We start from the raw sequence: 27,065 nt of genomic DNA, 5'->3' as shown, positions 1-27,065 counted from the left end.
GAAGGTTTAACTAGGAGGACAAGCAAATGTAAGCTGAATCAGGAAATTCCATAACTTGAGATTTAAATTGTGGAATTGACTCCAAATGGAGGTGATGGAAACAGTCATTTAAAACATGACTGTACGAGAGAGCTTGAGAATACAATGCTACATTGTCAACAGGAGATCCAACAGATAAACTTAATAGGTCTCTTCTATAATCACATGTACAGGATCCTAACAAATATACCCTGCACAAACATATAGGTGTCTTGCATATACCATGAGATTGTGTACTTCTCTACATAAACACACATCCACCCCTTCATAACCATACTCTTGGCAGGTTCAGTGCCACCATGTAGGGTGAGGTTTCTGTTGGTTCAAAGGTGTCACTGGGCACTGTTGCCCGTTTCTTGGTGCTCCAGTATTCTCCATGTAGCTCTCTTGTATGCAGTGTATTCCACAGGATGAAACAAACCAACCCTGCATGCATTTAGATTCTTCCAAAATGTGTCTGAAGCATTTCTTCTGCCCTTCTCCTTTGGATGCATCTTTCTTGGCTCAGCTGGCTATAAAATATTTATTGGATTTTCATCAGGCCGGTTGGTGGCATGGCTTGTATGTCTCATTTTTCCCTTTTGTTACTGCAGCTTTGATGCCAACTTTATCAAAGACTTCAGTGCTTGGTGGTCTTGCACATTTATCCTAAGGATAGTACTTTGGAAACATTGGTTTAATGTAGCCAATAGATTTATGAGCCATTGTTATCAGGCCCATACATCATAGCTGCAAAAGAAGGAAGATAAAATCTGATCTTGGTTTGGAGCTGAATCCTCATGCATTTCAAATCCTGCCTCTCAACAGATCAAAGGAACTGCTAGTCTTGTGAATTTGGTCATTCACCTCATGAGTGATGGGCAGTCTGTTGGAGAGGACTCAATTTTAGGGTTTGTCTATACATGGAGTTATTCCGGAATAGCTATTGTTTAAATGCACACCCTACGTTAATCCAAATTGTCTTTCAAGCATAGACAAGCCCTTCAGGGTATACCAATGCTAGATGTTCTGCTTCTGTTCTAACCTGAATTAACTGATTGCCAATTAACTTGATCTAACTACCAGCTTTGGAAATGCTAATCTAGACATTCCACAAACATGTGTGGTTTACCCTAAGGCTCTGCCTAGGAACAAATATTTGTGGATTGTCCAAATTTATTAACTTGGCTAACATGAGTAACAAGTGCAAAATCTGTAGTCTAGACAAATCCACAGTAGAGGAACTTACTGTTCAAAGGGTGTGAATGACCAGCTGATGGCTGTGACATTTATTGCTATCTTGCTTAAGGTGATGGTTAGACCAAAAGCACTTAGCTGATGCACAGAAACTGTTTACAGTGCTTTGAAGATTGCCTTGTTCTGGAAACACACGAGATGAACTGCCATCTTTCTCCATAACCCTGAGATGGAACTGATTGATTGTATTTGAGCTCCAGATGACATCACCTTACTATATACAACTATATACACCCACATCCACATCAACCCCCTACCATTTATACACACCTCCACCGTACACAACTCCCAATCCCTCACTATAGAGCAGATTGGGAAACAGGTGAGTGTGCTTGGGAAACTGAGTGTGGAGGAGGTGGGGCAAAGGAGTACAAGGACAACTCCCCTTGGGGTATCATGTGCCCCAGAAGAACACAAAGGGATAGGGAGAAGGAAGAACCGTGGCACCACCCCCACTACTGCAGTGGCCCTCACAGCAGACTAGCTGCATCAGTGGAAGTAGGTTATACTATTTGTGCCTTGGGAGAGATGACAAAAGTGGCACCATACATTCAATCTTTCCTGGGGCTTCTCATTGGGAAGTACAGCACCATACTAGAGGCAGTATTCACAAGGCTGTGTCTATCTCTCTCAATCTAGCTTTAAACATTCCTTCCAACACACAACTAATTCTCGACACCCCAGCTACCCCATATATACATCCTACCACCCACTCTTCACACACTTCCCCTCCCCTCCCTTCCCCCCCACCTAATTTCACATCCTGCACTGACAGACCTACAACCATAGGTGGGTAGATACCTCTCACACAAAACCCCTCCTAGACACCACAGTCCTTGTTATCCACACACATCTACTGCCACAAACTATTACTCCCCTTACCTCTCTTCTAACAGTCACAGAAAGGGAAACACATGACCTTTACTCATCATGGACACAAATGTCCCCACAGAAAATAATATCCTCCACCCTTTGCAAATGTAGATTTCAATAGCTTTGTTGTCAGGATTGTGTATGAAGTTTGCCAAAGTTAATACGTATCCCCATGCTCTCACCCCTAAAGTCCCACACCTTCCGTATGCCCCTGAAACTCCAGCACCAGTTGCACCTCTGCAACCAATGTGTTTCCCTTTCCTTCTGGCAGGCTTATGGATTTGTGTGCTGCTGTTTGTTTGTTTTTTAAATTATGGAATATAAAGCATGAGCTTTGGTATAAGTAAGGGTATTATTGTGGGATTGTTTGGACTAAGTTGTGGGCTCAGCACACTTGTAGTCATTCTTATTTCATCTGGCGATGGGTTCCATAGTCTTGGCACAATTCCTATGGACCATCTGTCTCCTGTGGTCATGAGTCTCCCTCTGTTGGTCAAGTGCTTCGTTGTTCCAGTGGGATGTAACGATCATGGGAGTTTGTGATCACACACACAGGGAAATGGTCTATTAGGTAGCTAGAACCAGTTCCATGCATGGATTTGAAAAATTCGGAAAAGGATCCTGAGTTGGATGGATGGAATCAGTACAGATAGTATTGAATTAGGATGATGTTTTCCTGGCATGCTTTGTTGCTGACCAAATGGGCTTGCTGAGCCCTGAAGTTGCTAGGGCTTTTGCAGGACATGGGGATTCCTGGTTATAGTGGGCCAGATTCTCAGCTGGTGCAAGTCAGAAAAACTACATTGGCTTCAATGCTAGCTGAGGTCCTGGCCCACAGAACTGCAATATTTGAGCTGTGGTGTTGTGTTTGAGCCGATCACAGTAGCCACATCTTCGCCTGACCATACCAGACTCCATCTTCTGACCAGCTGCAGATGGAAGTGGGCAGCATTTTCCACTGTGGTTATCAGAGTATACAAGCATAGCACAGTGCCTAAGAGGACCCCAAGACTGCAGATCAATTTAACAATCTGAGAACACATGCCTCAAATGGATAGGATTGTTATGGAGAAAAGACTTCCTCAGTGTTTCCCTCTTGCCTTCAGCATTGCCTCAGTCTTCAACTTCAGCCAGATGCTTTTCATTCAGGTACACGGAAATGGTGCTCTTCACCTTTGCAATTCACCTCTCTCCCCCACATTTCTCTGCCCTCACACATACATACAGCCTCTCACACTCCTATTCAATTTAGCCACCTCTCCCACCTCCCTTCACCAAAACTTCTAACCCCATACTAATACCTATACTGCTTCTCAACGCCCTTATTCCAACACAACCAGACCCCACATTCAGACCTGTTGCAACCCCATCACACACGTCAGTCTCCCAATAGCCTCCCCAATACACATACAAACAGCATTGCTCACACACACCTATATAACATTTGCCCAGACACAAGCCCCTCAATAATCACAGGATCTTACACACAGCTCATCTACTGCATGTCCCCAAACTTACTACTGTCTCCCTACCCCAACATAAACTTCCCTCCAATGCTCGCTCTCTCTCTGCCGATAATCTAAACACCACCTCCCACGCAACTCCCATGGACTCACGCATCCCTAACCCAATTCACAAACAGTAACCACATCTACCAATCCCCCCCACACATCACCTGCAACAAGAATTCATCTACCCTTCCCATACCCTCTCCCCTACACCAAACTGACACCCAAAACTACTCACACTGCCATGCATGCATATGTAACCTCCCACACCCTTACACAACATCCTCTACACCTACATCCATACTGTCCTGCATTTAGACCAGGTCCCCCCGCAACACACTCATTCCTATTCCTCACCACACACATGCTCCATCCACCCCATAGCTCTCCCTACTCTCCCTACATGCCTACTCCCACAAACCCCTCACGCGATCCATGCATCCTCACGCATCCTGACCCTCTTCCCTCCCTACCACTTTTACTTATTCGTCCTTGAGTAGCCCTTTCCTTCGCTCATAACACCCATAATGCCCCTCCCCACTCTCATGACATAACCTGTCACCATCCCCCCCATACTTCCCAAAGAGAACCCTATTCCTGAACCCCTCACACAAATACACTGGCCTCCTCATCACTAACTCCTTAACTATTTCCAACATCCCCTTTCCTCTTCCTCTGCATGTAATCTATGCCCCTACCTTGCCTTCCCATAATACCACACAACCTACTCCTACTCCCACTCCTGACTCCCCTCAGACATATACCCTTACTACTCCTCCACATAACCAGCCCTCCCACTCTCTGCTCCCACACCTTACATAGTGTCAATACATTATAGCCCCTTTCTCTGCTAATGTACTGTTCTTTCCCTCACCCCCTCTTTCTCCCATCGCACCCACACCTTATATCTCCGTTCCCCTTCAGACAATCACACTCCCCTTACCCAGCCCTGAATTCACACTGACCTCCCCCAACACATACAACTCTATTGCTGTCCCTTCCATCACACTTTGCCCCCATGTGCTTTTTCTCCCATACATGCTTCCTATCTCCCAGAAACGTGCATCTTTTTCCTCTTCTGCCTAAGCCCCTTCTGCACCCCTCACTCCTTACACCCCCATAACTTTATACACCCCTGCACTTTGTTCTCCCTCCTCCCACAATGTTTCTCACTTCAACACCCCATCTCACTTCTAAAACTGCCTTGTGTTTGTGCCGCTCACCTGCTCTTCACGTGAACCCCATGCATTTCCCCCATCTACACCCTCTTTACATCCCCCATCCTCCCACCTACATCCACATTCCTCAAGCCCCACCACATCTTTACCCTCCCTTCACACTTCAGCCCACCCACATAATCCCCATTAGCTCACCCACACCCTTCCAATCCTCACTCGCACCTTTTACTTCAACCCTGCCTCCCAACTACACATGAAAACTTTTCGTGGCTCCATCAGCCTTCTGACCTCCCTCACCCACAACCCCAGGCCACCTGCTCTGCAGACTCCGGTCTCTTCCTTCCCCATACACCTTTGCAGTTCCCTTGAACTTCCCCCACACTCACCCACCATCCCCGCCCTGCATACCCTTTCCTCTCCACCCCTCACTCCTTGAGGTGCTCTCTGCTTCCACAAGGCCCCTACCTTCCATACACAGACTCCTCTCCCCCATCTCCTCCCTGACAGGATCCTACAGGCCTCATTTTAGACCCCGCACAGGCATTCCTTAGCTGTCCTCCCCAAACACGCAGCCTTGTGCCCTTCCCCCTCCACCCATACATCCTATGCCTCCACTACAGAACCTCCCATCCCGCCCCCCACCCCTACGTCCGCCAACAACTTCACATCCCCCCCCCCCCAAACCCTGTCCCCAGTCCACACCCTTTCTCCTCTCTCCCTCCCACGTGTTTACTTCCCCTTATGGTCCCCCAAACACGCCCCTGATTTCCAGCCACTCACCCAGCTGTGTTCCCCCTTGCACCCTTCACCTGTCATGTGCACCAAACACCCAGCCTTCCCTCTCCTCTGGCACAATCCTTTCACCCCCCACACCCCTGATCTTCCCCCTATATATATAATTACACACACACCCCACTTAATCCCCCCGCAACCCCCCCGCACAACCTCAACAGCCTACCACGCCACGCACCCCTTCCCCACCCCCACGGATACACCCCCACTTTCCCACACACTCCTCCCCACATTCAGACCTAGCCCCCTTTCTCTCGCACACCCAGCGCTCCTGATACTGACACGTGTGTATCCGAGAGCAGCCCTCCGGCTCCCGGCCGCTGGACCCACGCCTCGCTCGCTGGCCCGTCGGCTGCTCTCGTCCATTGTGCCACAAGCCTGGGGACTGGGCTGGTTTTTACGCCGGCTCCCGCCGACGCCTTCGGCCGGAGTTTGCAGTCCGCCGCCCTTCACTTTCTTGGACGCAGAGGCAAGTTTGCTTGGGCAAACTTCACCCGCTCTTTGCACGCTTCACACGAGCCCAGCAGCAAAGGGGACTTCCTCTGAGCGCCCCTGGGAAGGGAGCGGAGCACGGCTCGCCCATCCCCGTCTATGGGGAAGGAAGCCCTCTTCTCGTCTCTAAATCACGGGGTGGCCATAGGGGAATCGGACCCGGCCCGCGGAGTAGCCTAATTCAGCCCCCGCTATTCCGCTCTCTCGCTGCGGCATATTTGGAGAGCAAGAGAGAAGGCAAATGTTTTGTTTTAATGAAGGATTAAGAACGGATTGGAGAACTAGCTCAGTGGTTTGAGCATTGGCCTGCTAAACCCAGTGTTGTGAGTTCATTCCTTGAGGGAGCCATTTAGGGAATCTGGGGCAAAAAAATTGGGGATTGAGCCTGCTTTGAGCAGGGGGTTGGACTAGATGATCTCTTGAGGTCCCTTCCAACTCTGATATTCTATGATGATGTTCTAACTATCTGAACCAGGCAAGGGGACACCCCCCACACACCCTCCCCCCCATTATCCCTTGGCTAAGAGCCGTTGGGTCCCCCCCAAAAAACCCCCCCCCAACCCCTCGTCAGTAACTGACTTTCTAAGCTTCGATTCAGCTGTTGGGGGGGGGGGGGGAGAAGCCGCTTTTATTCCCCTTTCCGTGCGTGCCTGGCTGCCTGCTCCTTTCCTAGAAGGCTCTTCCCAGAGACTGGAGCTCGTGCAGTGTCGGGACAGGTTTCCTGCCCTGCCGCCTCCACGTGAACGTATCGGTTCACCCAGACGCCGATGTGCCGCTAACCCTTTGATCTGCAGCCCCCTCCAGAGAAGGGAGTGCTTGGGTTTGAAGGGAACCGAGGAGGAGGAGGAGGAGGAGGGGGGGGGATCGTTTTGAAGGTCATGCCATGGGCGCTCCGTGCCTGGCACAAGAAAAAGCGCCAGCGAGGTTAGTTACGAGGTCGAGAAACGGGGAGGTGGGGGGGGGGTTCTGACTCTGCTGCTCGTGGCCTCCAACTCCCCCCCCCCACACACACCCCGCTCCCGGGGCAAGTGCGCTGAAGCGGGTTCTTGCATCCCCCTGCTCGGGCTTTGCAACGCTTTTGTTCTATCTGGAGGCGCTGGCTTCCCTCGTCAAAGCAGGCCCCGAGTCGCCTTTGCTTTTTGCCTCTTAAATCGGATTCCTTTAGCAAACTGGATACAATTAACTTAGGCTTGAATAGAGACTGGGAATGGATGAGTCATTACACAAAGTAAAACTATTTCCCCATGGTATTTCTCCCTCCCACCCCACCCCCCACTGTTCCTCTGATATTCTTGTTAACTGCTGGAATTAGCCTACCTGCTTGTCACCATGGAAGGTTTTCCTCCTTCCCCCCCCTGCTGTTGGTGATGGCTTATCTTAAGTGATCACTCTCCTTACAGTGTGTATGATAAACCCATTGTTTCATGTTCTCTGTGTGTGTGTATATAAATCTCTCCTCTGTTTTTTCCACCAAATGCATCCGATGAAGTGAGCTGTAGCTCACGAAAGCTTATGCTCTAATAAATTTGTTAGTCTCTAAGGTGCCACAAGTACTCCTTTTCTTTTTGCGAATACAGACTAACACGGCTGCTACTCTGAAACCTTTAGCACCTTGTGTCCCCCTGCCGCGGACCTGAGCGGCGGCGAAGAGCGAGAGCGGAGTCTCCGGACTAAAGAAAGATCTGGGGGTGTGTGTGTGTGTGTGTGTGTGTGTGTGAACGCACCGAGACAGGCTCCAGAGGCTGGGGCAGATCTTTCAACGAGACCGCCCCCCCCCTTCAGATTTTCAAGAGCCCCTCTTCTCTCCCCCCACGACCCTATTAGAAAGTGGCATATTTCCCTTACCGTGGTAGGAGTAACCATGGCATCCGTGTGAAGGTTTCCAGAGAAGTCGACATGAAGAGAGAGGTTGATGTAAATATGTTCATTCAAAGTCCCAAAGCTGGTTTGCTTGGGCTGGGCAGAGTTGCTCTATGGGAGAGGAGCCCTTAAACTCTGAGTCCCGTGAACATAATCTGCTCGATTATAACAAACCAGCTCTGCCAGATGGCTCCACGCTCTGCGGATTAACCCCTTTATTGCCACACTCTGCCTTCCCTACCTACCCTTTCCAATAACGCTGCCTCGTTGCGAAAGTCGGCGAATGAAGCCCCCCCCCCCCGTTTTTTTTTTAATTTGCAAACGAACAAGCCCCCCATAAAGGTATCCCCCCCCTCCCCGTGTGTATGTGTGTGTTTTAAAGAAGCACCATTTAAAAGACCTGTTGATCATTGTATCCCCCTCCTACCAGGATCTCCTCCTAGTCTTAAGGACAGCGTCAGCACCAGGGAACGCTTCGCAGAATTCCTTTGTTAAATCCTAAACCTCTCTTTCTAAATACGATTCTCAGCAGACAAGTATTTTATAGCCCAAATGTCTATGCGTTAGCATTGCGATGGTCCACCCTCTCTCCAGCGCTCACACACCCTGGTCAAACCGTTTACATGTGTTGCTATTCTTACCCACGTTCAGGCGTCATTAAAGGGCGCATAAAACAGGTGAAAAAGAAAAGCAGAAGGAAGTACATTCTAATAAGCCTCCCCCCCCTCTTTTTTTAACAAAATTTAACTCCAAATTTTAAACCTGCTGCGTTGGTTGGTCGGTTAGCATTTTTGTTAGCCAAGAGCCCCCCTCCCCAATTTGGAAGCAATATTCGTTTGTAAGAAGAGAACCCAGGGGTGAATTCGTGGGCAGATATTCCTCACGTTTTGATTTCTATGACAGGTTTCACAGTAGCAGCCGTGTTAGTCTGTATTCGCAAAAAGCAAAGGAGGACTTGTGGCTCCTTAGAGACTAACAAATTTATTTCAGCATAAGCTTTCGTGAGCTTGTGCTCAAATACATTTGTTAGTCTCCAAGGTGCCTCAAGTCCTCCTTTTCGTTTTGATGTCTAGATTAGCCCATTAAGAAAAGGACGGGGGTGCCAAAACCATGGAAAGTTCATCGGCCGTCAGCAGTGACTGGTTTCCAAACTTTTTTTTTTTTATTTAGAGTGATCGCTCACAGCGATCGTTGATAAATTTAGCTGCGTGCCTCTAATAGTCTCTCTCTAAATTTAAATGCTTATGCCATCTTTCTTTTCTGTTTGATTCAAGTATAATTTGAGCAAGTCATAACCATAATCAAGGGGGCATACAGAACCGTTTGCATGGGGCTCGCGGGCTCTTCTGGGGAAGACATTTCCTTCAAGAATCTCAGTTCTGTGTGATGATGATGTGTTTTTTATATGATTCCATTATTTACCCAAACTAGTTTCCCCCTTGTTTTGTATAGTGTGATTTCACCTCTCCTGCCCTCCGAGCATCTTTCTAGCTCCCTTTGAACCGTTAAATCTAGCTGGAGGTTTGTCACTTTTCAGGGATCTATTTTCAGCTGTCAATTGAAAAGTTGATTTTTTAAAAAAAATATTACTATCGTCATTGGTAAAATAACACCATTGCGGACCTCTGTACTATACACAGTGTACCTGCCTTATATCATCATCACTGCCTGAGCTGATTGTCGCATCTGAATGCCCTGGCTCAGAAGGAAAACGTGCGATCTTCCACCGATGCTTCCTAAGAATATTCTCCTAAAACGTGCTGCTCTCACAATCCACAGGTAGCTTAAAGGCTGAGCAACTCTAATGCGTTTTCTTCTTCACACTTTCCCTGTCTGCAGAACTTCCATTAAGACTTTTTTTTTTTTTTTTTGGAGCCTTTGTAACAAAAAGTGGAGTCAGATGTAAATTCTCTTCCCCCTCATACACACAGTGCAGTCAGACCTGGGTGCCTTTTAAATCTCCTGAATAGCCAGCAATAGAAATATTTTCCTGTGACAGGCCAGTACTATGCTCCAGCAGCAGCAGTCAAAGGGTTAAGTTTCTGAAGACAGCCCAGAGCCCGGAACTTCGCTATTGCAGCCAGTCCAGGAAAAAGAAGGGAAACAAGTAGACTACAAGTAAATGATTTCTGCATAGAGGGGCTGGCTACCTCAGATGGGATGCAAACCAACCAGAACCATGCATTGTGCACAACTTGAGGGGTTTTGCTCTGTACTTGTGTCTGCATGCCAACAACACACCTTGTAATTTGAGATGTGACACCTTAATCTTGCCAAATATGTGTGCTCTGTAAAAAGCATTGTAGACGGGGTATTTATTTTCACAGCTAGAGAAAGCGAAAATATGTTCATTACTTTCAATTTCCCAGACTTTCCCTTAAAGGGTTCAAAACTGCTCCTGACATATTTTTCTATCCACCTTTGCAAGTGTTTATCTTCATTTGTTCTACATTTTCACCATAATCCTTATAACTACAAGTGGCTCTTCTACAGCTTTCAATATTATGTAAAACTGTTGCTAATAAAGTGAAAGAGTGGAATGGTTACCTATGAAAATGATTGATTTGTTTTAAAGGTAACCATCATGTCAGAAGTACTGACAGGGTAATACTTTATTAAATTGATACTCTGTTCAGTCCTTAAAATATCAATGAGATTACTTTGAAGACTTACAAATATTACTATGACAGGTTTCAGAGTAGCAGCCGTGTTAGTCTGTATTCGCAAAAAGAAAAGGAGTACTTGTGGCACCTTAGAGACTAACAAATTTATTAGAGCATAAGCTTTCGTGAGCTACAGCTCACTTCATCGGATGCGATGAAGTGAGCTGTAGCTCACGAAAGCTTATGCTCTAATAAATTTGTTAGTCTCTAAGGTGCCACAAGTACTCCTTTTCTTTTTGCGAATATTACTATGTACATGCCATGGAAAGTAAGTATGATATTTATTTTGTGGTTTTAAATTGTGCTGATGACTAAAGCATTGATTTGTTCATTTTAGGCCTGGGTGAGCCATCAAACACTTATGTTTTAAAATAGTTTCTGTATATGTGTGTATCTCTAGCTATTTAATTTTGGTATTACACAGTAAATTACACAGTAAAACAGTATATTTATTATGACATGTGAGATGCACTTTAGTAAATAAAAGGATAGGTAAAGCCAATATTTCATTGGGTTTACCTATATCTTGGGTGATTAGAAAAGGAGGGAATTAGGGTTTGCCCACTAACAGTTAGCTTTTGCATTAGCGCCACTTTGTGGTTGAAATACTGAATAGAAATGGAAAGGTGTGGAAAAAATCTGTGTTCATATGTATGCTACATGTATTTCAGCAAGTTTGTGGTGTTTCCATGGTGGCATTGATACACACTGACAAAAACAACAAGCTGCAACGGAAATGTGTTGCAGTACATTTAATGAGCCATTTTATTAAAAGGTAGTTTTGATCCAAAAGTAAATAAGAGAAAACAAAGAAATGACATCTCCCTATTTTTCCATAACTTATTTTTTTCCTTTTACTAATCAATTTGTTTAAGTAAAAACTTAAGTTCAGGAGATTTTTTTTTTGTTTACTTCACAGAGTTTTCAAAGTGATGTTGATGTCTGAAAGAAAAAGACGTTCAGTAAAGATTTTTCTGTGGAATGAAAAAGAGACTTTTTTTTTTTTTTTTTACAACTAGGAAAAGTGGTGGTGGTGCGGAATCAGGTTAAATTGTTTAAAGTAAATCCTAGAATTTAAACCGTTGTAAGCTCACTAATGTGTTTGGAGTTGTGTCCATTCACACCAGGGCTGAATATGTAGACACAGAGTGTGTCTACACCGTGAATTTTCAGTACCGCTCCCCTTTCTCTCCCCCCCCCCACATTAGCATTATCTGCAATAATGCTACCTGTAGACTTCCAGTAATGTCACAATAGAAAATAAGGAAGAAAACTATTCAATTAAAAGGGCAGGAAGAATTCAAACAGGCAAAAGTACCTACATAAATTGGAATTTATACATTTTTAATCACCCAAGGTAGTCTAGAAGACTGAGTCAGATATTCCATACATCTTACCTGAAAGATGGTACTTCCAGTAGCACAATATCCCCCAACATTGTGGCCTTTATTTTAATGCAGAATTCCTCATTGAAATCCAACTGAGAAGTCTGCTGAAATATCTACAGCTTGATTTTGACCCACCATGCTGGGGAACTAGATCAGCAGTGACTTCATGCTACCTACTGAAAAGCTACCTATGGCAGTTCTGCTTACTGAAATACTAATGCTACTTCCTCCAGTAAGTAGTTGGTCCTTGGTGGTTTCATGTACAATGGCTGATCAGATCTAATCCTGTTTAGATTGTAAAATCTAATGGAATCCCAGTATTTGTCAGGAAAGTTTAAAAGAATGAAATGCAAAACATTACCTCAATGTGATTTTAAGTTTAAGAACCTAAACACAAAAAATCAGCAAAAAGAAAAGGAGTACTTGTGGCACCTTAGAGACTAACAAATGTATTTGAACAAATTTGTTAGTCTCTAAGGTGCCACAAGTACTCCTTTTCTTTTTGCGAATACAGACTAACACAGCTGCTACTCTGAAACAAAAAATCAGGAAATTCCAGAGCTAAAATTCCCTAAGCTTTGCTAATTTGGCGACATTGCCTGAACTGTCAATGTTGTTTTTAAAGGCATAAACAATCATCAACATGATTAGTGCACTTGTGTAATGTGAGAAATTTAATGTTGCTCCAGATTCAGGGAAGTCTAAGTGTTATAATTTCCTGACTTTGGTGTGTTTACAGTTTCAGCTTTAATGTTGAATTAATGTGGTAGTTGGGTTTGTAATATCCTTTTTTAAAATAAAAAAAAAAAGGAGGGAGAGAGAAGAAGCAGGGGGAGGAACAAAAATACTAAGTAAAACAATAGGTTTCAGAGTAGCAGCCGTGTTAGTCTGTATTCGCAAAAAGAAAAGTACTTGTGGCACCTTAGAGACTAACAAATGTATTAGAGCGTGAGCTACAGCTCACTTCATCGGATGCATTTGGTGGAAAAAACAGAGGAGAGATTTATATACACACACACAGAGAACATGAAACAATGGGTTTATCATACACACTGTAAGGAGAGTGATCACTTAAGATAAGCCATCACCAACAGCAGGGGGGGGGGAGGAGGAAAACCTTTCATGGTGACAAGCAGGTAGGCTAATTCCAGCAGTTAACAAGAATATCAGAGGAACAGTGGGGGGTGGGGTGGGAGGGAGAAATACCATGGGGAAATAGTTTTACTTTGTGTAATGACTCATCCATTCCCAGTCTCTATTCAAGCCTAAGTTAATTGTATCCAGTTTGCAAATTAATTCCAATTCAGCAGTCTCTCGTTGGAGTCTGTTTTTGAAGCTTTTTTGTTGAAGTATAGCCACTCCTAGGTCTGTGATCGAGTGACCAGAGAGATTGAAGTGTTCTCCAACTGGTTTTTGAATGTTATAATTCTTGACGTCTGATTTGTGTCCATTCATTCTTTTACGTAGAGACTGTCCAGTTTGGCCAATGTACATGGCAGAGGGGCATTGCTGGCACATGATGGCATATATCACATTGGTAGATGCGCAGGTGAACGAGCCTCTGATAGTGTGGCTGATGTGATTAGGCCCTATGATGGTATCCCCTGAATAGATATGTGGACAGAGTTGGCAACGGGCTTTGTTGCAAGGATAGGTTCCTGGGTTAGTGGTTCTGTTGTGTGGTGTGTGGTTGCTGGTGAGTATTTGCTTCAGATTGGGGGGCTGTCTGTAAGCAAGGACTGGTCTGTCTCCCAAGATCTGAGAGAGCAATGGCTCGTCCTTCAGGATAGGTTGTAGATCCTTGATGATGCGTTGGAGGGGTTTTAGTTGGGGGCTGAAGGTGATGGCTAGTGGCGTTCTGTTGTTTTCTTTGTTGGGCCTGTCCTGTAGTAGGTGACTTCTGGGTACTCTTCTGGCTCTGTCAATCTGTTTCTTCACTTCAGCAGGTGGGTACTGTAGTTGTAAGATCCATAAACCTGGAAATCCTGGACGCCCCATCATCTCAGGCATTGGCACCCTGACAGCAGGATTGTCTGGCTATGTAGACTCCCTCCTCAGGCCCTTCGTTACCAGCACTCCAAGCTATCTTCGAGACACCACCGATTTCCTGAGGAAACTACAGTCCATTGGTGATCTTCCTAAAAACACCATCCTAGCCACTATGGATGTAAAAGCCCTCTACACCAACATTCCACACAAAGATGGACTACAAGCCGTCAGGAACAGTATCCCCGATACTGTCACGGCTAACCTGGTGGCAGAACTTTGTGACTTTGTCCTGACCCATAACTATTTCACATTTGGTGACAATGTATACCTTCAAATCAGAGGCACTGCGATGGGTACCCGCATGGCCCCACAGTATGCCAACATTTTTATGGCTGATTTAGAACTACGCTTCCTCAGCTCTCGTTCCCTAATGCCCCTACTCTACTTGCGCTACATTGATGACATCTTCATCATCTGGACCCATGGAAAAGAAGCTCTTGAGGAATTCCACCATGATTTCAACAATTTCCATCCCACCATCAACCTCAGCCTGGACCAGTCCACACAAGAGATCCACTTCCTGGACACTACGGTGCTAATAAGCGATGGTCACATAAACACCACCCTATATCGGAAACCTACTGACCGCTATTCCTACCTACATGCCTCTAGCTTTCATCCAGATCATACCACTCGATCCATTGTCTACAGCCAAGCGCTACGATATAACCGCATTTGCTCCAACCCCTCAGACAGAGACAAACACCTACAAGATCTCTATCATGCATTCCTACAACTACAGTACCCACCTGCTGAAGTGAAGAAACAGATTGACAGAGCCAGAAGAGTACCCAGAAGTCACCTACTACAGGACAGGCCCAACAAAGAAAACAACAGAACGCCACTAGCCATCACCTTCAGCCCCCAACTAAAACCCCTCCAACGCATCATCAAGGATCTACAACCTATCCTGAAGGACGAGCCATTGCTCTCTCAGATCTTGGGAGACAGGCCAGTCCTTGCTTACAGACAGCCCCCCAATCTGAAGCAAATACTCACCAGCAACCACACACCACACAACAGAACCACTAACCCAGGAACCTATCCTTGCAACAAAGCCCGTTGCCAACTCTGTCCACATATCTATTCAGGGGATACCATCATAGGGCCTAATCACATCAGCCACACTATCAGAGGCTCGTTCACCTGCGCATCTACCAATGTGATATATGCCATCATGTGCCAGCAATGCCCCTCTGCCATGTACATTGGCCAAACTGGACAGTCTCTACGTAAAAGAATGAATGGACACAAATCAGACGTCAAGAATTATAACATTCAAAAACCAGTTGGAGAACACTTCAATCTCTCTGGTCACTCGATCACAGACCTAAGAGTGGCTATACTTCAACAAAAAAGCTTCAAAAACAGACTCCAACGAGAGACTGCTGAATTGGAATTAATTTGCAAACTGGATACAATTAACTTAGGCTTGAATAGAGACTGGGAATGGATGAGTCATTACACAAAGTAAAACTATTTCCCCATGGTATTTCTCCCTCCCACCCCACCCCCCACTGTTCCTCTGATATTCTTGTTAACTGCTGGAATTAGCCTACCTGCTTGTCACCATGAAAGGTTTTCCTCCCTCCCCCCCTGCTGCTGGTGATGGCTCATCTTAAGTGATCACTCTCCTTACAGTGTGTATGATAAACCCATTGTTTCATGTTCTCTGTGTGTGTGTATATAAATCTCTCCTCTGTTTTTTCCACCAAATGCATCCGATGAAGTGAGCTGTAGCTCACGAAAGCTTATGCTCTAATAAATTTGTTAGTCTCTAAGGTGCCACAAGTACTTCTTTTCTTTTTAAGTAAAACAATATCACCCAAAAACTGTGGCATTTAAATAGTCTTTGCAAGCAGCAGACGAGTTGGGGTAAAAGTGGAACTGCAGTTGGGCAATGGAATTTTTCATAATCTATTCACTTCTTTGCATTAAATTATGTATGTTAGAGTAGACTGAATCTTGATCCTGAATACCATCAATGCTACTTGTTTAATGCAAGGAGTCAATCGTTTGAAGTCAATTGGACAACTCCCAGTACTGAATGACACATCCTGTAGTAATTGCTTTAGGGATCCAGTCCTGTAATATTAATTGCATATTTAAAAATTTTGCTTAACTGACTCTGCTGGCAAACTACTTGCTTTAGTTTTTGAATTCTGCAAAAGCTTTCATGTGAAATCCCATATGCTGGGGAAGGGGCAGCATGCACAGTGCAGATTGAATTTCAGAATGGAAGGATCTGCTACAACTACTGCATATGCACAGATGTATAAGTTTAAATTATTATGGGCCAAATTCTACTCCCAGTTAAATCAGTGATCCCATGATTTGACCCTACAATTTAAAAAATTTGAAACTTAGCAAGTGTGCTAGACCTAGCCATACATATCAATCCTAAAAGCCGGCCACATGCAAAACATACTGATTTCAATAGGACTTCCATGGGCAGAGGGCTTGCAGGAACATTGCCCAGATTTGAAGTTTTAGCATTCATTCATTTTCAAGATATGCTAGAAAAGGTCCTGATTCAGCAGGTACTGAAGCATGTGCTCAACTTTAAACGCATGAAGTCAATAGGACTGATCAAGTGCTTAAAGTTAAGTATGTGCCTAAGTACCTTGTTTAACTGCAGTCAAAAAAAAAAAAGGAACCACTTAAATAGACAAGGTATTTTTAGTTTCCCAGTTATTTCACTAAAAACCAGCTGAACCAATTTTTCCTCAAAATCCATCTCTGACATCCTCCCAAATTTATTTGGATGGAGAACAAGTATATGAAGTTTCAGCTCAAAGGTAAACTTGTCAAAGAAAATTAGAAGCAATAAGAAAGAGGAATTTAGAATGGCAGCACCCTTCTCAATCTAAACAATAGTATTTTCTACCAGGGTTGCTAGAAAGTGATTGAAATTACAAATATTTACTGCTTGATTCTGATTTTTATGTGAAAAAGGAGAATTAATGGAAAAAGCCAGTGTATTTTTATTACTTACTATTGAATAACAACTGTGCTTGGCGCTGCACAAGATGTAGTTCTTGCCCACTTGAAGTTTATAATCTAACTGTAACCCTGAACAATGTATCTCTTTGCTCATGTTGATTACTGCTCTGTTAGTTGGTTGTGGCAGATCTCTGCTAAATATGGTCACTGTTTCACCCACACTTATGACCACGTGAAGGCTTCTACTCACATATTTTGTTGTCTGTCATGTGCCTCATTCCAGTCGTGCAATCTAGCCATTTCTTTATCAAGCATAACGAGGACCAGAATAGTAACTGAGGTTAGTATCCTGTGAGGAAGGAGAGGGAGAAACTCTGATGTGTGGAGTGCTACAGAGTGCTTATTACAACAAGATAGGGATGGTCATACATTGCTCACAAGTGGCAAAGCCCAATGTATGAGTCATACAAGTTTTCCAAAACAAATAACAATAGAAAACTTTATGGGGCCCCTCACGTTGTCATACCATAGGGTTATTGTGTACATGTCAAGCTTTGTCTGACATTTATCCATCTTAGAGTTCCCCTACTCTTCCCCCCACCCCCGCCACCTCACTTGGTTATTTTGAAAATAGTGCCATGGGTTTGGAAATCTAGAAGTGTATTATAAAGGCAGTATTCAGTCCTGCAGCCCTTACTCATGTGACTTTCCATTGACATCAGTGGAAATAGTTATGTGAGTATGAGCCAAAGGAGTGCATCTTTAATTTACATAATGGTGTGAAATATAGGAGTTAAGGATGGTTTACCCGACAACACTTGTGGTATAAGGCATACATTACTTGAGGGCCCCTCCTAGGAATGCCCTGCTAGATTTAGCAGCTAGAATGGAAAGATCTTGTAACACGTGGTCTTCCTCTTGGTGCTCCCCCATGCACTGACTTTTATGCTGTGAAGCATCATCTAAGGTAAGCTGTGCTTGGGGAAAAAACATGCAACGTGACTTTCCCTGCACAGAGAGGAATTGCCATATGTCACTGCTCAAGTTTTCAGGACAATTTTCATGCTTCTTCCAATGTGTCTTCCTAGGGATGGTGTTCTGACTCAGCTAAATAAAATGAAGACCATCAAAAGAAATTTTATGAAATTATCCTTGGACTAATTTTTCAACTATAGTGGCTCTGCCCCTCTTCCTACTTTCACCTGCTTTACATGAAAGTGACTCCATTAACTTCAGTGGAGTTACCCCAGATTTACAATAGTGTAAGTGGGAAGAGCTTAAGTCTCACTGTTACAGATGAAAAAAATGTGGCTGTATATGATACATTTGTGGGGGCGGGGAGTGGAAAAGAAGGGATGGTGGCACAAATTCCACCAAGGGGAGGTACAAATCCATGTGAATGCTGGGTTTTGCATGAAAGCCTGGGTCTGCACTACAGACTTATGTAATATCGGTAATATCGCTCTGGGGTGTGGAAAATCTATAGTTATACTCGCGTTATAACACGGTTATACCCATGACACAGTTATACCCACATTACGTTGACAGGTGGGCTTCTCTTGTCGACATAGCTACTGCCTCTCGGGGTGGTGGAGTACCTATGCTGACAGGAGAAGGTCTGCCATTGGCGTAAGTAGCATCCTCACTGAGAGCTACAGCGATGCAGCTGCATTGATGGGGAGGGGGTTGTTTGTTTCAGCATGAATATAGAAGATACTGTGCTCCACGTATGATTGTTTCAGGCAAGAGTGTGCATGTAATTAGTGCCTATGGCTGAAATCTCCCGAATGTTTCTCAGTTTATGGCTCACTTTCATCTTCCAGAACAGATTAACTGATTATGCCTACATGACCTACAGTAACTCTTTTCTAAAAAGCTGCAGTGTCCCATAGCAGCAAACGTTCGGTGCACAGGCTGATGTTAATGTCTCAGATTCATAGAGAATTTCATCTTTTGGTGCTATGCATGTATGGGGTCATGTATACCAATTATGTACAATGTGTGGTCAGAATCAACACCTTTAGACATCACCCACCTAATAAGGGACAGATTGTCCCTAGTTATTGGCTGGGAGAGCAGAGTACTCTCAGTGGGTGAGGGGTGGGACATTAGAAGCTTTCAAAAAGGACCAGGACAACAAGTCCCTGCATTTAGAAGAATACAGAGATTGCTCCCTTTGTGCACGTTGGCAGTACAAATCATCCCAAAGGGAAGAGAGAGGAGGTGGGGCCATGACCCTGTTCCTCCACCCATTCTAGCTAGGTGTCCAATACCTTCTAAAGTTGGTTCAGGGTGGTGCAGTTCCACACCACTTCCTACTTAGGTCAGTGACTAAAAGCCACAATTGGGCTTTACATGATCATCCTTTGTGCTCAGAAATATGTGTCCAGAACCCAGATGTGACATGGAAGCATGATTGCTTGCAGCTGTATTAAGTTAATGTTAAGCATCTGTTGATGGGGTTTTCCATATAACGTCATGATTTCAGTAGATGTCTTTATTTATATCATGATACAGTACAACTGGTTGAAAAATCATTTTTCCATTTTTGTTAACATTTCCAGTAAAAGCAGGTTTGTTTGTTGTTTATGAAAAACAGAAAATTGAAAAATGTTTTTGGTTTTTGAAAACTTGTTTGCATTTTGGCTTAAGAAATGTGTTTTGAAAACATCTTGTGGTAAAATGTCAGATTCTGGTAAAAATGCTCAGTGTACATTTTCACCCCAAAATGGAAAATTTAATCAAATGAAGTTTGCCATCAAAAATTCAGTTTTGGTGAAAAGCCATTTATGTCAAAATTACTTTGATGAAAATATACAAGTTGGTGTATAGTCCACCCACCTTTCCACAACCTTTCTTTGCCCGTGGTGATGACACCAAGTGAATTGTGAAGAATATGAGCTACATTCTGCTCTTGGTCAATCTAGATTTATGATACACCTACTGCTTTGTACCATGTGTATTCATTCAAGTTAGTGCAAAGAGGCTGTAAAACACCACTACATCAGAACTGCAGCATTGTACATACACTGCACACTGGTGAAAATGACTAAACATGGAGAAAGACAATGGAGAATAGGCCTTGGGTATTTTGCCATTGAAATCAATAGCAGCAGACTGGGCTCCACTGAACTAAAGTATGGTTTCTAGTGTAAATGAGAGCTGTGTGTGGTACTGGCACTTCTCCTCTTGATTACTGCATAGAGAAGATGTAAACACTATAAGAGCCCTGGACAAACTATAGATCATTCCAAGGATGGGCCTTCCCTTAATACATTTTTAAATCAAGACTGGATGTTTTTCTAAAGGACATTTTCTAGGAATTATTTTGGGGAAGTACTATGGCCCATGTTATACAGGAGGTCAGACCGGGTGATCACAATTTAGGGTTTCCCATTTTGTTTGGATGTATTCCTGAGGGTTTCATCACATGACATAATCTTTAATTAAAAATTAATCTTCAATTCCTGGAGACTTTAGGATAATCCTGGAGGATTGTCAACCCTATAACAATGTTCTTTTCTGGCCTTGGAATCTATGAATTGCAGAAATCAAGGGCAGCCTTATTAGAGGAGATCCAGGGATCAGTTACTCTCATTTGAAAGTATGATGAAGTCTTCCAGCTTTGTTTTCCTGATGCAAAGAGCCAAACTGATGAGTTTTCCACAGCTCCCTTGAGTCTGCTGATGTTATACACCAGGCAGGCAAGACTAACATTGAGAATTAGGGGCTGGCATAACAGTAGCAATGGGAGGGCTTCTCTTCAGTCCCTGAGGAGGTAAACGTAATCCCACACTGGGCGGAGCGGCAGTTCTGCTGAGAAATGTCACTGCTCTTGGTTTGGGTTGTCCGAGAAAAGATTTGAAAAGTAAATAAGCCTTTCCTTTCCATTAACTCTAGCTATGAAAAACCCTCATGAGTGTGTCTATTGTGTGTGCAGATTGATGCTTTTAACTCCCATTTGTTCCTTGCCAGATCAGCAATATATTCTCTTTATCAGATTAATAGGCACTTCAGAAATTCTCACTGCTTTCCAAGGTTGGCTTCTAAGTGCCCGATTCTCACTTACATTAAGCCACTTTACACCACTCTGCCAGAGTAAAGGGGCTTTAAAATGAATGTAAACATCATTTGTGCCCCCTTTAAAGCTCCTCTTCACTGGCAGAGTGGTGTAACTGGAAAGCTTGAGGAGGCAGAGTGGAGAGTGGCAGCTACTGACTAAGCAGCCAGCTCTGAAGGCAGCACCGATGCCAACAGCAGTGCAGAAGTAAGAGTGGCATGGTATGGCATTGCCACCCTTACTTCTGCACTGCTGCTGGGAGTGGTTCTGCCTTCAGACTTGGGTGGCTGGAGAGCTACATACTGTATACTTAAATGGCTCTGTTTGAATCAATGCCTTACTGGTTTTTTTAATATTTAGTGAGTTGCATGTTGATTTTTTTAAAAATTTGTTTTTATTGGTATATGTACTTGTGTGGCATGAGGGAGGGGTGTAAACTTTTACAGACACAACGAAGGGGGCATGATCAAATAAGTTTGAGAACCGCTGCTTTACGGTAAATGAGAGTCAGGCTGAAAGTAGAGCTCGTTGGAGCTGAAAGTAGAGGTCCACTGAAATGTGGGTGGTTGGGGTTTTCTGCCAGAAAATTCTGTTTTTTGTTGAAATTTTTTTGGTTTTCCATTGGGGAAAATCAAAATGAAATATTTTGTTTTAGGTTTGATTGTCCCTGACTTGAAACACTTTGGTTTGTCAACCCAAATAAAACAAAATGGGGGGGCGCGTTGTTGTTAATCTGTGTCTGTCTGTCAGATGTGTCATTGCCTCAAGGAAGTTGTAATTCAAATGCCTCAGGTCACCATTCTTCTCTCTAGTCTCCCTGGATGGACTACATCTCCCAGGATAAACTGGCATCTCGATCCCAGTTAAACCACAGTGGGGGATTGTGGAAATCATGTGATCAAGGTGCAGCCTGGAAGATGAGTGAGCTGTAGCTCACGAAAGCTTATGCTCAAATAAATTTGTTTAGTCTCTAAGGTGCCACAAGTACTCCTTTTTCTTTTTGTAGTCTAAATGGGGATCCTAGCCCGCATAGGAGAATGGGAGCATGAAGAACCTGAACTCCCATGAAGCAAAGCAGAAGCTCAGATGGGCACAGATTAACGTTTGTATTAAATTGAAGAGAAGTATTTTGATTTGGTTCAACAAACCAAAACTAAATATTTTGACTGAGGAATACCAAAACATTTCATTGTTATGGAAAATGTCAAATGACATTTCCAAATCAATGTAATATTCCATTTAATGAAAATATTTGATATTTACTGTTTTTCCTAATTCAAATATCAAACTATTGGAATTTCCTGTGGGACAGAAATTCTGTTTATTTGTTTTTCAACCGGCTCTCCCACAAGGTCTTTAAAGCATTGAAAATGCTCCTTTCTTAACTCCTCCTTTCTGATTATGTGCATGAGAGCTGGTAGTAGCATTTTGTAACATCTACAAAAATCCGATAAAGCAAATGGAATTACTAGCAGATTTGTAGAGAGAACATAATTTTTTGAAATGAGATATACCACTAGTTTTTGATACACTTGTTCAGATATATTCACTTTAATTTACCATTTATTCTTTCACTTTAGTTTCTCTCCCTATATTTAGGTCTCTTTATCCAGTTAGTGTAGTATGCAATTAAAATAAATGTGAATTGCATATATGTAGTATGTTATACTCACAAAATAGATTAAAATATTTGAACTTCTTCGTCTAATCCCAAATGTTAATCTAATCTCCCTGCACATTTATACTACACTCAAGACCTCATACTTAAAAGAATTGGGCACTTTCAAAATCCTACTAGGTGCCTATCTGCATCTTTAAGTGCCTAAATATCTTTCCCAAGTCCTACAGGAAGGCTGGGACAGAGCAAGGAATTGAACCTGAGTCTCCAAAATCCCAGATTAGCATTCAAACCACTGGTTTATCCATCCCCTCCTGTTGAAAAGTGGTGGAATTAAGTATGCTTTTGAACCCCAGAACACAGTCTGGGCAGTTGTAGTGCAAGCTTCCCACATCTGCCAATGTGTTTCAAGCTTGGCTCATCCTTATCTTTTAATGTGGTAGAATTCAACTGAGTAAGGAGATGGGAGGAGTTGATGAAAGACAGGAAGAAGAGGGAGAGGAGAAAGATAAGAGTGGATGGTGAAGGAGTGGATGGGAGTGGAGGTGTCATCAAAGCTCTGAAAATTTTCTCCTCATTTCTATGTAGCATGTCAGAATTTCACTAATTAACAGAGACAGACTTAATCTGGCTGCTGTGCAAATGACAATGAGTGAACGCATGTACTGCCTTGAATCTGGCAGGAGTCCTGTTCATTGACTGCTGCTTGATTTCATTTACCGTTTTCATTTACAGGTTTGATTCCGAAAGCAAATTTCCCTGTTGTTGTTGGCACGTGAGAAGGAAATTGAAACAGATCAGTGGCTTATGTAACCACAGCTCAAACTTTTCAGCCCCAGGTCAGTTTCTCTTAAACAAATCCTGGCCTAATGCTCAGAGCTGAAGATGCTGATCACCTCACTTTCTGGCCTGATGTTGGTGTAAATCAGGAGTATCTCTATTGTAGTCCATGGATTTGCACTGGTGAAAGAGCAGGGCAAGGGAGATCACAATCAAGCTCTTAATTGTAGTGAAAGGGTTTAGCACCATACAGGATCATGTCCCATACTAGTAAAAACTGAACAAAGAATTAAATGACCAACATGTAAAACCAAACATCTTTCTGGAGCAAAACCAGCATTCATTTCTACTGGCATAAATCCAGCAGCATTCCACTGAAGTTAGTGGTGTTATTTTGGCGTTATTCACCAGTGTAACTGAGAGCAGATTTTGGCCCTTTGGACCAGATAGTGGCATTTGTAGCACAGCCTGAGCAGAAAACTGAGACTGCTCCTTGTGCATGAGGGGTGATGTGCAAACTGCTGCAATCATTTGGATGGAGCAGATTGCCACCCAGAGCCCTCAACCCCTGGCCTAGTCCTGAGCCCCCTCCCACACCCAAGCTCCCTTCTGGTCTGGAGCCCCGCACCCTGTACTCCAAACCCCTGCCTCAGCCCAGAGTCGCCTCCCACACTCTGAACCCCTCGGTCCACCCCCAGCTCAAAACCCCCTCCTGTACCCCTCAGTTCTGGCCCACCCCAGAGCCTACACTCCCCTCAGGAGCCTTCAATCCCTCCTGCACCCCAACGCTTAGCCCCAGCCCGGTGAAAATGAGTGAATGAGGGTGGAGGCGCGAGAGCGACAGAGGGAGGGGGAATGGAGTGAGTGGGACTGGGGTCTCAGAGAAGGGATAGGTCAGGGGGCAGGGTAAGGGTGTTTGGTTTTATACAATTAGAAAGTTGGCAACTCTAATGTACGGAGCAGCTGGTGTTGCTGCTTGTTCCCTTCCCGCCATTGTTGCTCTTCTGTGTACCCCTTGGGGGCTGTGGGGGGGGGGGGGAAGAGAGGAACAATGTCAGGGCTCCCTGCATTCAGATCACTTTCCCAACCTGGGCTGCGTAAGTGCAGGGCAGGAGAGCAGCAGTTCCTGACGCTTACCTCACAGTCCAGTCCAGGAGGGGAAAGTGAGCTGGATGCATGGAGTGCTTGGTGTTGCTCCTCACTCCTGCCCCCCAGCCCCCTAGGGGGTGCAAAGGAACGCTGAGAGTGGGAGCAGTATCTGTGCATCACCACTTGCCTCCCATGTTCCTCTGCCAGGAGGAAGCAGGGAGAAATCTGGGCTCCCCTGCCAGTTGGGAACAGTTTCTGACTCTACACCAGCAGCGTGCACACCTTTGCTGCCACATGGTGCCTCCTTGACTATGGTGCCCCTGGGCAGATACCCGGGTGGCCCACCCCTAAGGCTGGCTGTGGGCCCTTGTGTGCATGAGTGAATAAGTTATTTGAATTTAGCAGGTTTTTCTGATAACAAATTGTGAATTAGTATCTTATGCTTTTTTCAGATTTATTGTTTTATCAAAATTATGCAGCAAATATGTTCTGTGAATGACCTCTGGATTGTTCATGAGCAGTTCCTTCTCCATCTTCAGGTCTCAAAAGCTGAACTGTGCTGTTTTGCTTAGCTGAGCCTGGATTCGTAGGTCTCGGGGCATTGTTTCTGCTCCTCAGCTGAGTAAGCGGAATTCTTAGAAGCAGATAATGGTGCCAATGTTTGTATTTGTGGGTTCAGAATTCACTTTCTGTGAATATTCTCATCCATTAGCTTAGCATTTACTGTTCCTGTGAACAGTAAACTCACCGGTTAGAATTTTGTGGAAAATGAAAGTAATTTTTTTTGGTACTTGAGCACTTTATATTTTCTCAGCATAACTTGGTGCCATTTCCTTCACTACATGTGACACCCAAAATGTATTCATACACTGCATCTGGGAGCATGCTTCCCAGCGGGAGTAGACAGAGGCTGTACCTCTGCTAATAATAGGAGTAGCTGGGAGTAGCATGGGCTGTGACTCTGGCTAGCTAGCTATATACATACTCAGCGAGTCTGGACTGCTTTGTACTTAGGGGCCTAGCCGAAGCTGCTGTCCATGCTACCCCAGCTACACTGCTATTTTTCAGTGTGCTAGCTCTAATATAGCTAGTATGTGTCTGTCTACCCTCATTGGGAAGCATGCTCCCAGATGCAGAGTAGATCTACCCAAAGTTTAATGAATCCAGTTGTGTCCATTCTTTCCAGACCTGGCTTAAAGAGAGAGCAATTAATAAATGCTCTGAGCCAAATCTTCACTCAGTCTAATATGCTGATTTATAACACCTGAGGATCTGGCCCTTTAGTATGTTTGTTTGTTTCTTTCTTCTTAAAGAAAACAAACCAATTACAGAAGCCTACAAAGCCTGGATTTAAAAAACACAATGAAGAGGCAATGAGCAGCTGTGGTTTCACTAGAGAAAATGTGTGCATTTACAAAGTAAATTTTTAAAGAAAAAAGATCGTGATGCATTAGAAAAAACAGGATTATCTTGATTACAGAGCTTCGAATTCAGCAGCTTGAACACCCCATCGATATAGATTTTTTTTTTTTTAAACCCTGTCAAGAGAGGCAGCTGAAGAGCTGAGTTATGCATATATATAGTCTGTGTATATGTATGTGTGTTTAAATACAATCTAAAACAATATATATGTAATATGATCTAAAGTCAGATTGTGCTGGAGCTGTACATGCACTTCCCAGTACAGAATTTGGTCCTCCATACACTGTAAAAATATTTCGGAATAGAAAAAACCCCCACCAAAACCAGATCATCCCTATAAAAATACTGTACTTATAAACACAGAAAATCCAGCCACCTTCCTAATCTCAGAAGCCCCATGTGTGTTTTTACAAATCCTCCTGATTGTGTCTTGTTTAATTTTATGGATTAAATGGCGTTTCCCTTTCTAAAGTGTGCTTATATAGCTATCACAAATTTATATTGCTGAATTTTTTTCTTCCCTAATGCTGTTCTTTTTTTCTTAAGTATGTCAGTAATAGGTGACAATAATCCTTTGGTCAGTTCGGACAGTATCTGAGCATGGAAATATGCAGCATTGTGCTAATGAGCATCTCATTTTTCAGATTGTGTAACATGTAAGCCTGAGGTGTTAGTAGTTTATAGAATAATAAAACCATGTTACTTTTCACAAGCATAGAAGGATTGGTCCCACCATTCTGGATAAATTCTACTTGCCGAACCTTAAATTCATCTCAATTAAAATATTTGTAACTCTCTATCCTGAAATATCGAGTATTGTCGCCCTGCACTCTTTTAAAGCAACCACGTTCAGCCCAGTGATTATCTTTCACTGTTGGATGAAGTGCTCCTGGTGTATATGCTGCAGGGCTTGATCCTATTGGGTGTTCTGATTTGAATAAAAAGTTTATTAGATCATTATAGTGCCTCTGCCACACCACTTTAGTTAAGGTTGCAACACGACTTCAGTTTAAAGGTCGACCTTTCTAAGTCCCCTAAAATCAACATGGTTGATGGATTTCTTTGAAATTTGAGT

The 27,065-nt window shown here is 43.8% G+C and overlaps 1 protein-coding gene across 1 annotated transcript in view; it reads right to left on the bottom strand.

Moving 5' to 3' along the window:
- NTF3 (neurotrophin 3) overlaps positions 1-8,117 on the bottom strand; it is a 64,345-nt gene extending 56,228 nt beyond the window's left edge. The window contains exon 1 of the mRNA XM_038416890.2: positions 7,964-8,117. Coding sequence (XP_038272818.1) covers positions 7,964-7,981 — 18 coding nt within the window. The 5' untranslated portion in view covers positions 7,982-8,117. The remainder of the gene's footprint in view (positions 1-7,963) is intronic.
- Between the last annotated feature and the right edge of the window lie 18,948 nt (positions 8,118-27,065).

Source organism: Dermochelys coriacea, chromosome 1 (assembly GCF_009764565.3).
Source record: "Dermochelys coriacea isolate rDerCor1 chromosome 1, rDerCor1.pri.v4, whole genome shotgun sequence".
Classification (NCBI taxonomy): Eukaryota; Metazoa; Chordata; order Testudines; family Dermochelyidae; genus Dermochelys; species Dermochelys coriacea.
The sequence above is the reverse complement of the archived record's forward strand: the minus strand, read 5'-3'. Positions and strand labels throughout refer to the sequence as shown.